Here is a 13,366-nt window from a genome sequence, read left to right as displayed (position 1 = left end):
TAAGATTTCTCATGTGCATTATGGATCAAAGTTCAATCAATCATGCTTTTGTAATCACTCAAACATATATATTCAACAAGGCTTAGTTGGCTAAGATTTGAACCAGATTGAGACCGTGTGCAGAAAATATGCACAAAGATTTTTTTTTGTTTTCTCTTCTGTATATGTAGGAAATATATTGTTGATTACAGGTTCTGCCCTCGATACCATCATAGTTGTGCTTCTATTCTTAGCATTTTACCATGCGCACAGAGTGAAAAGGATACAGGAAGAGAATCAAGCGAGGGTAGAGACGTTTTTGGAGGATTACAAGGCTTTTAAGCCTGCAAGATACACTTACAATGACATCAAGACGATTACAGATGACTTCAAGGATAAATTGGGTCAAGGTGGTTATGGAACTGTGTATAAAGGAAAGTTGTCTACTGAAGTTATAGTTGCAGTTAAGATCCTTAACAATTCCAAGGGAGATGGAGTAGAATTTATCAACGAAGTGGGAACGATGGGTCGAATTCACCATGTTAATGTGGTTCGCTTGGTTGGCTATTGTGCTGTCGGATACAAAAGAGCTCTAATCTACGAGTATTTGCCAAATGATTCAATAGAGAAGTTCATATTTTCAAAAAATGACAATGACCAATCCCTCAGTTGGAAGAAGCTTTATAGCATCGCTCTAGGCATAGGCAAAGGAATTGAGTATCTTCACCAAGGCTGCGAACAGAGGATTGTTCATTTTGACATCAAGTCTCACAATATACTGCTAGACCAAAATTTCAATCCAAAAATCTGTGATTTTGTTCTGGCAAAATTGTGTTCCAAGGATCAAAGTGTTGTATCAATGACTGCAGCAAGGGGCACCATGGGCTACATTGCACCAGAAGTATTTTCAAGGAACTTTGGCAATGCTTCACGTAAGTCAGATGTTTATAGTTTTGGAATGTTGCTGCTTGAAATGGTCGGGGGAAGGAAAAACGTAGATGCCACAGTTGAGAAAACCAGTCAAGTATTCTTTCCAGAATGGGTGTATACTAAACTAAGTCAAGGAGAAGAGCCAGTGATTCAAATTGATGAAGACGTTGACGCTACAATAGCTAGGAAGTTGATGATGGTCGGGCTCTGGTGCGTTCAGTGGCATCCAACAAACTGCCCTTCGATGAGAGTTGTGGTTCAAATGTTAGAAGGGGAAGATGAAAATTTAACTTTGCCTCCTAATCCTTTTGCAAACAATGGAGCAAGAATGAGTGCATGTATGCCAGGAATGCCATTTCATGAACATCATTTAACAGTCATCTTAGAAGCAGAAGAAAGTATATAATTTGAAGTAATGTGTTATAGGTATAGAAACTAAGTTGTTCATATTAATCAATGCTTGTAATACCTGATTACTTATCAATTCCCACCAATAATCCCATCCTGATGTACATTGGTTTGTAAAATCATCTGTGGTAGCATTAGTCGAGGCAAGAAGTTTCCAAGGCAATACTAGGAAACTTTGGCTCTCCTAATATTTTACTTGTTTGGAATTCTGCTGAATGCAACCTGTTCATTCAGTATCATGGCCTAAACGAAATATATGTTGAATTGTCAGGTCAACAAATGCAACTAATATGGAATGCTTTCTGTTTAATATTAAACAACTAATGCCGCCCATCGAGCACCTTTAGACTGAACCAACTCTTCTCTGGTGATGTCATATTTGTGGTCCTGCTTAAGAATGGATTGTACTGCCTGGTTGTTTGCAGCCTTCCAACTACCATAGTTTCCACTTTGATAACTCCTGTAAAACTGGAAACGAAATTGTTTTTGTCCCAGCCCGCAAAAAAAAAATGAGACACCAACGTATAACTTTGCGTAGTGTCACAAACAGATTGAATAATTAAGTTTTTCAAACGACATAAGCATACGTATTGCACTGGACTTGGACCCTCGCTGTGTTGACCATGATGTTTGCATCAGACATTATACCAGCCACAGCACAGGGTGTCATGGTATGAATATAGTTACAAATAGGCTTCTGATTTTAGTAGCCTGTGATATATACACACATATACAAAATATCAATCATTCTGATAATGGAAACAAAAGTTAAGATGAATTTGCAATCAGCAACCAATAATTTTCTCTTCATTCAAATGCAGCTCCTTCCTAACTTCCCTTGTGTTGTCATTTATCAAACTAACCACTCTTATGATAACCACCCCAATTTTAAGATACAGTTTCTTGACAGCAAAATGTCTCAAGAAGTCCAATAGCAACTCAAACACAATCACCCTCTTATAGTGCCTTCACCATAAGAAATTACCCCCACATTTTTTTGGAAAATTCCATTCTCATTCTTCACTTATAATTTATAGGGATTACTTTTACTCGCTCAAGAAATTTCTCCATATATGTTCAATTTAACGGTACTCCAAATCTAACTTCAGTAATCAAAATGCAACAAATACAAACTTGAACATGAGTAGTGAGTTTACAGACTGATGATTCGCGGATAATTTCAAGATAGTTGAAGAATCAAAAGTTAGAGGAAGAAGATCATGGAAGAAGAAGAAGAAGAAGAGACTTGTATTAAACTTTTATTATAATAAAATGTCAAGTTACAGCTTGTGACTGAGAAAGCCTAACTTAAACAAAGTGTACATTTGAATCCAACGGCTACTGTCCTGATTTGACAAGTCCATTGGTAACAGGCACAAGAGAAGAGTTGTACCATATTAGATAAACAAATAGAAATGATAATGGGCCAGTGTAAGCCCAATTGACTAAGTAACAACTAAAAGACTACAGATAAAAAAAGCCCAATAGAGATCAAATGATAGGCCCAAGGCTTGAAGCCCAAAAGAGATAAGGCAAGGTAGTCTCTTGTTGATGAACGAAGAACTTACAACACAAAGAATTTGCAACTGTAAGAGCAAGGATAGACCAGAGAAGTAACATCTCCCTTCAAGTTGAAGCTTATTGATCATGTTCAACTTAACTGAGATGGTTTGGAGTCGATGCACTGGAACTGCTTTGGTGAAGATGTCTCCCAATTGGTCATCGGTTCTAAGGTAAGACAGCTTCATGAGACCTTCTTGAATCTTGTCTCTAGTGAAATATAAATCTATTTCTATATGCTTGGTTTATTCATGAAAGACTGGGCTGTTGGCGATGTGTATAGTGGCTTGGTTATCGTAGTGTAGAGTCATAGGTAGACGAATTGGGAACTTCAGTTTGTTGAATAGGCTTTGTAACCATATTAGTTCATTGGTTGTGTTTGCTACTGCTCTATACTCTGCTTTTGCTGATGACCTAGAGACTGTATGTTGTTTCTTTGGTTTCCAGGAAATTAATGATTGACCTAGCTTCACACAGTATCTAGTGACTGAACTTCTTGTGTTTGTGCAAGAGGCCCAGTCAGAATCACAGTATGCTTGTACCTACAATTGATTAGTACTAGGATAGAAAAGGCATTTATTTGTTGTTCCTCTAAGATATCTAACTATCCTGTTAGCTGTAGTAAGATGTTGTTCAGTAGGATTTGCTATAAATTGGCTTAGGGTATTGACAACAAATGTGATGTCAGGTCTTGTTATTGTCAAATACATCGATTTTCCAATCAGTCTTCTATATTGTAGAGGTTTTGCAATTAAATTTTCAGTATTAGCTATTAACTTGACAGTAGTAATAGTAAGAGATGTACTTGTCTTATTGTTTGTTAATTTAATGTCTTTTATAAGATCCAATGTGTATTTCCTTTGATAGAGGGTTAGGCCTTTGTCATTTGTGTCTATTTCAAGCCCTAGGAAGTACTTAAAGTCTCCTAGATCCTTGATTTTAAAACAACTAGAGATGTAATCTTTTACAGTAGTAATCAATTGCATGTCATTTCCACCTATAGCCATATCATCAACATAGAGAAGAAGTATGACTATCCTAGAATCCTTATGATAATAGAAAGAGTAGTCAGATTTACTTTGAGTAAATTCAAAATTTAATAGCGCTCCTTTGCATTTAGCATTCCATTACCTAGAAGCTTGCTTTAGGCCATAAATGGATTTGTTGAGCTTACATACTAGGTTCTTGTCACTAGTTTCATACCCGTGAGGTGCTTTCATGTACACCTCCTCTTCTAAGTCAGATCCCCATTTAAGAAGGTATTATGAACATCTAAGTGATGCAGATGTCATCTATGCATACTAACTAAGGCTAAGAGGACTCTTACTATGGTTATTTTAACAAAAGGAGCAAAAATCTCCTTATAATCAAAACCTTCAGTTTGATTGAAGCCTTGTGCAACCAACCTAGCTTTGTATCTTTCAACTATACCATTTGAGTTATATTTTGTTTTAAAAATCCATTTACATCCTATTGCTTTTCTTCCCAGTGGCATAGTTGTTAAGCTCCAAGTTTTGTTGTTTTCTAAGGCTTCCATTTCTAAATTCATTGCATTTTCCCAGTTGCTATCTTTTAATGCCTCAGTATAATTTCTAGGTTCTGGATGCACAGAGATATTTCCAATAAAATGTTCATGGAAAGGAATGTTGTTATTCTGAGATGCATGAGTGTAAATGGATGCAGCATCACATACATAATCTTGTAAGTAAGTAGATGCTTTCCTTGTTCTTGACCTCTTGTTTTCAATGATGTCATTTTGAAGATCTTTATTATATCTCAACTCAACTGTATCATCTTCTGTGTTTTGATCTTTAGTAATAAGATTGTGCTTTTCTGAATTATATGGAAATTCATCTTCATAGAACTTCACATCCCTAGAGATGAAGATTTCTTAATTTTGAATGTCTAAAAGTTTATATCCTTTGATTCCAATGGATATCCTAGGAATACACAAGACCTAGCTTTGGGTTCAAATTTTGAACCAACTGGTTTATTATTTTTTCCTATGCAGTAACAACCAAAAGTTTTAAATTTTGTATAGTCTGCTGACTTATTATATACTATTGACAAGGTGATTTACCATTTAAGACTTTGCTAGGAATCTTATTTATTATAAAAATAGTTGTGCTAACGCAAAAAGACCAGTAAATTTCAGGTAAACCACTTTGTATCTTAATTGGTCTTGCAACATTCATGATATGTTGATGCTTCCTCTCCACTACTCCATTTTGTTGTGGAGTATAAGGACAGAAATTTGATGTTGTAATCCTTCATTTGAGAAGAATTCTTCCATTTTAAATTCAATACCATTATCGGTCCTAATAATTTTGACACCCTCTTCAAATTGATTTTTTTGCATAATTAACAAATCTTTGAATATAAGTTCTAGTTTATGACTTAGAGTGCATGAGATACACCCAAGTGATCCTAGAATAGTCATCCACTATGGTCAAGAAATATCTGTGACCATCTATAGATGTGGTTGAATTTGGTCTCCATATGTCCATGTGAACCAACTCAAAACATTTAGATGTAGAAGTTTCACTAATGCCAAAAGGTTTTCTATTCATCTTTCCCATCAAACATTCCTTACAATTTTCCAAAATACTATTAAAATTTCTTTTCATAAGCTTAGATACATTCTTAGAAGGGTGACCTAGCCTTTTATGCCATATTTTTGAACTAACAGTAGAATTAACATAAGACTCTGTCTTCAATTCAGCTCTCTCTTCCTTGTGAAAATGATAGAGATCTTTATGCTCTATCCCCAGCCCAATGTTCCTCATAGTGACCATGTCCTGCATGGCACATTTTCCTTTTGTAAATATAAGTGAACAGTTTTCTTGTTTAGTTAATTTACTAAGAGAGATTAGATTATAGGTGAAAGTAGGAACACATAGAATATTTTTTGGAATCATTCCTTCATTTAATTTAACTTCACCTATATGAGATATAGAATGTTTCTCACCATTAGGGAGGGTAACATATGAATTATGCACATGTTGACAAGATGCATATAGGGATGGAAGGCAAATGATATGATCAGTGGCTCCACTATCTATGAGCCATTTGTGCAAAAGTTTTGAGCTTTTATTTAAAAAGTTACCTGTTGTAGATGCCATTGATGCTACGTTTCCCAATTGGAATTGTTTTCCTGAAGTCTCCTCTTCTTGATTTCCTTTGTTTTGAAGCAAAGTGAGAATCTGTTGATATTGTGCATTTGTTAATCTTGCTCCTGCATGGTCATTGACACTTCCTTTCACCTGACTCACTAAATGAGATTTGTTGTTTGGATATTGTCTTCGTTTCTTGAAAGGTGACTTAGGATATCCATGGATCCTAAAGCACTTTTCAACTATGTGATTTGTCAATTTGCAGTGAGTGCAGAAAAGATTTTCCTTACTGCCTTGTTGAGATCTTGATGAGTTGTCATTTTCTCTCTTGCCCTGATTGTTTTTATAGTAAGGCTTTGAATAATTGTTGTTTCCATTTCCTCTGTTGACTGCCATTGCTAAGGACTCCGGTGGAACATTCACTGCATTGTCTCCTAATTTTTGCTTTCTTTCTTCTTGATTGACTATATTGTAAGCTTTATTCAAATCCAAAAAAGGCTCTTTTATGAGTATTTGACTACTCACAGCACTGAAACAGTCGTTTAATCCCATGAGAAATTGCATAACCTTTTGCTTTTCCTTATTTAATCTGACTGGCTCCACTCCTCCACAACTACATGATGGCAACTGATCATAGTCTTCCATTTCATCCCAAAGCAAGAAACTCATCTATGGACACACTTCTCTGTGTCTATAGATTAGAGGGCAAAGCTTGAGAGAGCATTTGCTGGTGGTATTTGACCAGTTGTTAAAGGTAATGTATTTACATTCCGCATGTGATTGCTTGTTTCTGCCAAAGCTTGTGTAATGCCTGGCAAATTTCTTTGTCCAACACCAGGAGGAGAACCATACTCCAATACCATGATGATTCGCAGATAATTTCAAAATAGTTGAAGAATCAGAAGTTAGAGGAAGAAGATCATGGAAGAAGAAGAAGAAGAAGAAGAAGCAGAAGAAGAGACTTGCATTAAACTTTTATTATAGTAAAATGTCAAGTTACAGATTGTGGCAGAGAAAGCCTAACTTAAACAAAGTGTACATTTGAATCCAACGACGACTGTCTTGATTTGACAAGTCCATTGGTAATAGGCACAAGAGAAGAGTTGTATCGTATTAGATAAACAAATAGAAATGATAATGGGTCAGTGTAAGCCCAATTGACTAAGTAACAACTAACAGACTACAGATAATAAAAGCCTAATAGAGATCAAATGATAGGCCTAAGGCTTGAAGCCCAAAAGAGATAGGGCAAGGTAGTCTCTTGTTGATGAACGAAGAACTTGCAGCTGTAAGAGCGAGGACAGACCAGAGAATTAACAAAGACAACAAAATCAATCATAAAACGAAAAATATATGAATTTTTAAGCACAAGTGAATAACATATAAGAGCTTCACTAGCTATCTCATCTATCAGAATATAGAAAACACCAACAATACCACCAAACAACTGACAAAGTCACTCTTACATAACAAACATATCAACATATAAAATAAAAAAAAAGAAGAAAACAAATCCATCTATGCATCTTTTAGCCTCCCATTTATGTGATAAGAAAAGCATCCAAAAATGTTGATGCTTTGATTGCTGAAACTGAAACTGAAACTAAAACCAGTATGCTCTACCTAATTGGTCCCAAGCGGGCCTAGTTTCACATTTGAACATACTCTATTGGGCCATAGCAGCATCAACAGTTATGAAATTGAGCTTAGATCCACAGGAGGGGTGTTACGTGAGTTTGGATCAGGGGTCACCAAACGACTTGTAGGCTTCAATTCGAGCCCGAAAGGACGTTGGGCCGGGGCAGCCCAAGAAGACTTATTGATGGGTTGGGGTTTAGTTTTTTGGTAAGGTCCAGCCCAAAACCCAGAAAAAATGCCCAACTTGAAGCCCTAAGTGAATGGTATTACTTGTAGTTGTGGAGATGACCAACTGCCAACTGTCAAGTCTTAGTGCCCGTTTGGTAGAGCGATTAGGGTGACTTTCAATTCTTGAGGAAAAGCTATGGAAAAAAGCTAAACGTGTTATGAAAAATGTTGTGAGGTGTTTGGTAAACTAAAAGTTGAGAATAAACTGTGGAGTAAAATATTATATCTTAAATTCTTATGATTTTTATATTATTATATCTTAAATTTTTATAGTTTTTATTAGAAATTTTGTTTTTAAATCTAGCCTAGTCAGTATAATTTATTATTAAAATTAATTTTATTGTTAATTACAAATATAATAAAATGAAAAAATGTTTAACGTTCACGTTAATTTTATAAATATTCATTATAAAATGTAATATAATTTTTTCTTTGAAAAATAATCGTTATAAAATGATTTTTTTGTAAAATTATAAATGTTACCCAGGGGCCCACGTTATTTTAGAAAAGAAAAAAAAACATTACATTAATAATAGCTAAATGATTTTTTTGTAAAATTATAAATGTTACCCAGGGGCCCACGTTATTTTAGAAAAGAAAAAAAAAACATTACATTAATAATAGCTAAATGATTTTTTTGTAAAATTATAAATGTTACCCAGGGGCCCACGTTATTTTAGAAAAGAAAAAAAAACATTACATTAATAATAGCTAAATGATTTTTTTGTAAAATTATAAATGTTACCCAGGGGCCCACGTCATTTTAGAAAAGAAAAAAAAAACATTACATTAATAATAGCTAAATGATTTTTTTGTAAAATTATAAATGTTACCCAGGGGCCCACGTCATTTTAGAAAAGAAAAAAAAAACATTACATTAATAATAGCTAAATGATTTTTTTGTAAAATTATAAATGTTACCCAGGGGCCCACGTTATTTTAGAAAAGAAAAAAAAAACATTACATTAATAATAGCGAGTGGCCTCATTGACAGATTAATTAACAAAAAGAAAAAGGGTTTTGATCCATAAGACAGAAATTAAAAATTGAAAGTTATAATCCAATAAGGACAACTTTAAAAAAAATTAGAAAAAATGGATAAAGCCTATCAACTTATCAAAATACCCTCCATCCTTATTCTTCCTCCTTCCTTGCGCCACCTTATCTTGTCCCTTTCCATCTCCAACAAAGAAAAATTCAATACATTGCGCTGTTTAGCTGGACCACATTGCTTGCAGCAGATCACACCCTTGCATTTAAGACATGCGTGTAACGACCCGTCTCAAAGGGGATCTGTGAAATTACTAAACTAACATCGACTAGAGAAATTTTTTTTCAAAATCATCCCAATGCATTTATTATTAAAATAAATAATAGAAATATTCAAAACAACCCACCAAATTCAATACGCGGAAGCTTAAACAACAACAACCTAACAAAACTACCTATAACCCGACAGATCCTAGTATCCATATCACCACGATCACGTCGTCGAAAACTGATCAAAATCAACGAACTCACCTGAAAGTGGGGGAAACAAAAGAAAGGGTGAGCTATGAAGCCCAATAGGGATAAGTACCCGATAAGAACCCAGATACCTATGTGGTAGGAACCCGAGTGCGCAACAATGAAAGAAAAAAGTCAAACAACGAACAAAATAAAGGATAGATTAAATATACTTGAACAGAGAGCAACAAGCAAAACAACCAAATAAAATTGTCAGACAATAATCAATATGATCACTCCATAGTCAATACCAACAAAACATTGTACATGAACAAACAATGTATATGCAGGCAATCATACATATCACAGCTCCAACACAACCATCCATCAAACGCAACAACCACACGCAGCACATGGCAGTTCGGAACAATCACGGAGGCCGTGGCATCAAACCATCCACATCTCTCAAAGATAGCGCACGACAATCCGAAACAATCATCGGAGGCCGTGGCACTCAAAACCATCCACAAATATCAAAGGTTGTAGCACATGACATTCTGAAAAACCATCAAAGGCCGTGGCACACAAAACCATCCACAAATCTTAAAGGCAATACACGATAGTCCGGAACAACCATCGGTGACCATGACACCAACAACCATCCATAAAACCCCACAAACCATAACCGGCTAGACAACTAGGAAGCACTAATTTGGCATTCACCCCAAGGCACCCGCACTGGGTGCATTTGGAGTGCGGGTGCTGTAGGTGCCAAAAATGGTATGGGCCCACATGGTCATGTAACGACAAATCTAGTTGGATTATCTGGGTCCACAAACCTAACCACTATAGTCAGGCCCGACCTAAAGCCTACCATGAGGCCCATACATAACATTTACATCACTGCTAAATAATATAACGGTCATCTGACACCATATCTGACATATTGTCTAACACTTGCTGCTGGTATAGGTCTATTTACTTTACTATGTTCATAGTAACCTTTCCCTAATAAACAGGAACTAGGTTTCAAGACATCTTTACTGTATTGGCGGCCGTGTAGAGGCTCCAATATAGTAAGGGCGCTGGCACGTACAAGCGCCACTTCTTGGACTACTTTTCCCGTAAAGCAGTTTCTGTCAATCTAGTTTACAGCCGACATTTATGGATATGATGAGCTCATATCCCTAGGTATGACTTTCTTTCATGTACGCATCTATTCATTAATTACCGCCTATAATTCTACCCATATCCTCATTGACACCTGTCTTGGTCATTTCATATTGTTGCTTTATCATTTTTATCTATCTATCAACCCTGACACAACCGAGATAATAGAATTTTCCTACATCTCCTTTATACAAGTTGGTCCAATGAGACAAGTGAAATAAACACACAATTTCCGAGGTTGATTTTCATTCTTTTATAAATACCCCCTCCATCCATATGCGGGGGATCGAGCAATTTCCAACAAAAAGAACCATACTTACAAAAAATCCTCACAAAATACACTCAGACAAAACACTAGAATCATAGCTGGTCTTCCATCTCCGATAAACACTAACTTGATCGTTGGAGCCTCCATGACCGGCACCTCCCAAACCCGTTAAGGAGCTTTTACGGTTGTTCTTGTTGTGAAGTTTGCAGGATTCAAAGTTGGAGAAGGACCCCACAGAGATAAAAGTTGACTTTCAATGATTGTAGCAATTTGCCCCTACAATTTGGCGCACCAGATAGGGGGACTTTTGCAAGCATTTAATCAAGAAGATTTCACGACAAGTTCCAATTATGGCTGATACCAACGAAGCCACTAACAAGCAACTGATGGAATTCATGCAAGCTATGAGAGAAGACATCTCTAGAAATAAAGAGCAGACATATGCGCTGTTAGAGTCAATGGCTAACGATAATGCAGCACTCCTCGAAGAGATGTTACAACTCAGAAATCAGAACGCTTCCCAAGGCCATGATCCTGTTTGAGTCCAAATTCCACCTTTCCCCCACCTTGAACAAACACCATCTAGAAACCCTTTGCCTTACCCTCTAGATACCCAATTCGTTCCCAAGGCCATGATCCCACGACAGAAGAAGTTCAGTAAAATGTCAATAGAGATACTCCTATAGATTTGACAAATTCTCCGAGGAGTAGGCCTTCGCAACCACAATGTTTTCCTACTGCACCTTTCACAAGACCCACTATAGCTTCTGTTGCTCAGGCAACTATGGCCAAGCAGATTATCGAGTTGAGGGGAGATATAGATAAGTTAACTAAAACACCTCCCGCCTTGGCCAAAATCAATGCTAATTGCTATATGGGGTCACCGTTTGTCGATAGTATATACCAAACGGATTTGCTGCACAGGTTCAGTGTGCCGAGTATGAAGTTATACAATGGGACTGATGATCCTGAGGATCTTGTGGCCCATTACAAATTGAAGATGGGTGTGATCGCTATACCGTATGGGATGCATGAGACGTGCATGTGCAAAGGATTCGGATAAACTCTTACTGGTCCTACTCTGCATTGGTACATTAACTTACCCAACGACAGTATCGCTTCTTTTGAGAAGCTAATCGAGACATTTATAACGCAGTTCTCTAGCAGCCGTAAGATCCATAAATGTTCTGATGACTTGTATCAACTGCCACAGTGAGTGGGAGAATTCCTCCGTGATTTCTTGGCTAGATTCAATACGGAGAAGGTATCTATACCTTACTGCGACCCGGGGACTGCTATACAAGCACTCCGGAGTTGTCTTCTCCCAGACGGGGAGTTTTATAAAGAACTCACAAAGTGTGACATAAGGTGCTACGAAGAAGCTCTTATTAAAGCCACCGTGTTCGTTCGATGGGAGGAAGATGCAAGGAGAAAACCATCCCATCCCCCTAGAGAAGAGAAACGCGAAGATAAACGTCCTAAGAAGGAGAAATCCACCATTGGTGAGCCTAGCAATAATTGGCGCTCCCGTAAGTCTAGAGCATCCGATTACGCTAAAAATTGTCCAGAGTATCCCCTCCGGATACATCAAGTCGAGGCTGTGCAAGTTTTGAAGAAGATGGGCAATGAGGTTAAGTGACCACCCAAGAAAGAAACTGAAGGGTGGAAGTACCCTAAGAAGTGGTGCGATTTTCATCAAGATATTAGGCACACCACTCCTGACTGCAGAGGCCTCAGGTATGAGGTGGATTACCTGCTAAAAAAAGGTCATTTGAGAGAGTTACTATCTGAACTAGGTAGAGCTATCTGGGAAAAGAGGAAAGTTGATAACCCAAAGGCATTACCACCGCCACCATTAGCCACGCAAACTTACTGTGTAATCTCTGGAGGGTTAGAGATTAGTGGAATTTCTCATACCTCTGCCAAGAAGCATGAGAAAGAAGTGGCGAACCCAGCCACCAAAATGGCGCGGTCTATAGGGACTTTCACTAACCAAGTGATGGTCTTCGCTAATGATGAAGCTACCCAGCTTTTGCATCCGCACCATGATGCTTTGGTGCTTACGCTTCAGGTTGCTAACATTAATCTGAAGCGCATCCTGATTGATAATGGAAGTTCAGCCAACGTATTATTTTTGGCTGTGTATAAAGGGATGGGTCTAGATGAAACCCTGATATTACGGAAGTCAACGGCGCTTGTTGGGTTCAATGGCGAGGTGAGCCATTCGCTTCGTGAAGTTACCTTACCAATCTATGCCCCAGGATTGAACAAGCCGACTAGGTTCTCGATTGTGGATTCACCTTCTGCTTATAATGCCATTCTGGGACGACCTTGGTTGCACGCCATAAGGGTCGTACCCTCTACTTATCACCCAAGTCCTACGCTACCCTACCAATGGTGGTGTTAGGGAAATCTTGGGTGATCAACACTCTTCTAGGAGTTGTAACAAAACCACCATGAGGAGCAAGAATGAGTCCTCATAGTAGCTACAGAACCAGGCACCCGGTCTGGAGCCAGATGAGCCAGGAATGGAGAAGCTTAATGAGGTACAAAACCATCCTGACTTTCCAGATCAGAAAGTCCTGATTGGAGCGTAGCTGCCTGTTCATCTATGAGAGAGATTGAT

General features: G+C 37.5%; 1 protein-coding gene across 1 annotated transcript; it reads left to right on the top strand.

The window, feature by feature from the left end:
* Positions 1-11,090: 11,090 nt before the first annotated feature.
* On the top strand, positions 11,091-13,147 carry LOC119996949. Its single transcript, XM_038843727.1, has 5 exons — positions 11,091-11,276; positions 11,519-11,760; positions 11,854-11,937; positions 11,989-12,375; positions 12,469-13,147. The coding sequence occupies exons 1-5, from the start codon at positions 11,091-11,093 to the stop codon at positions 13,145-13,147; spliced, it is 1,578 nt and encodes a 525-aa protein (XP_038699655.1).
* The last annotated feature ends 219 nt before the right edge of the window (positions 13,148-13,366 follow it).

Source organism: Tripterygium wilfordii, chromosome 4, assembly GCF_013401445.1.
Source record: "Tripterygium wilfordii isolate XIE 37 chromosome 4, ASM1340144v1, whole genome shotgun sequence".
NCBI classification, from domain to species: domain Eukaryota; kingdom Viridiplantae; phylum Streptophyta; class Magnoliopsida; order Celastrales; family Celastraceae; genus Tripterygium; species Tripterygium wilfordii.
Note: the sequence above shows the minus strand (reverse complement) of the source record. Positions and strands in the feature narration are given on the sequence as shown.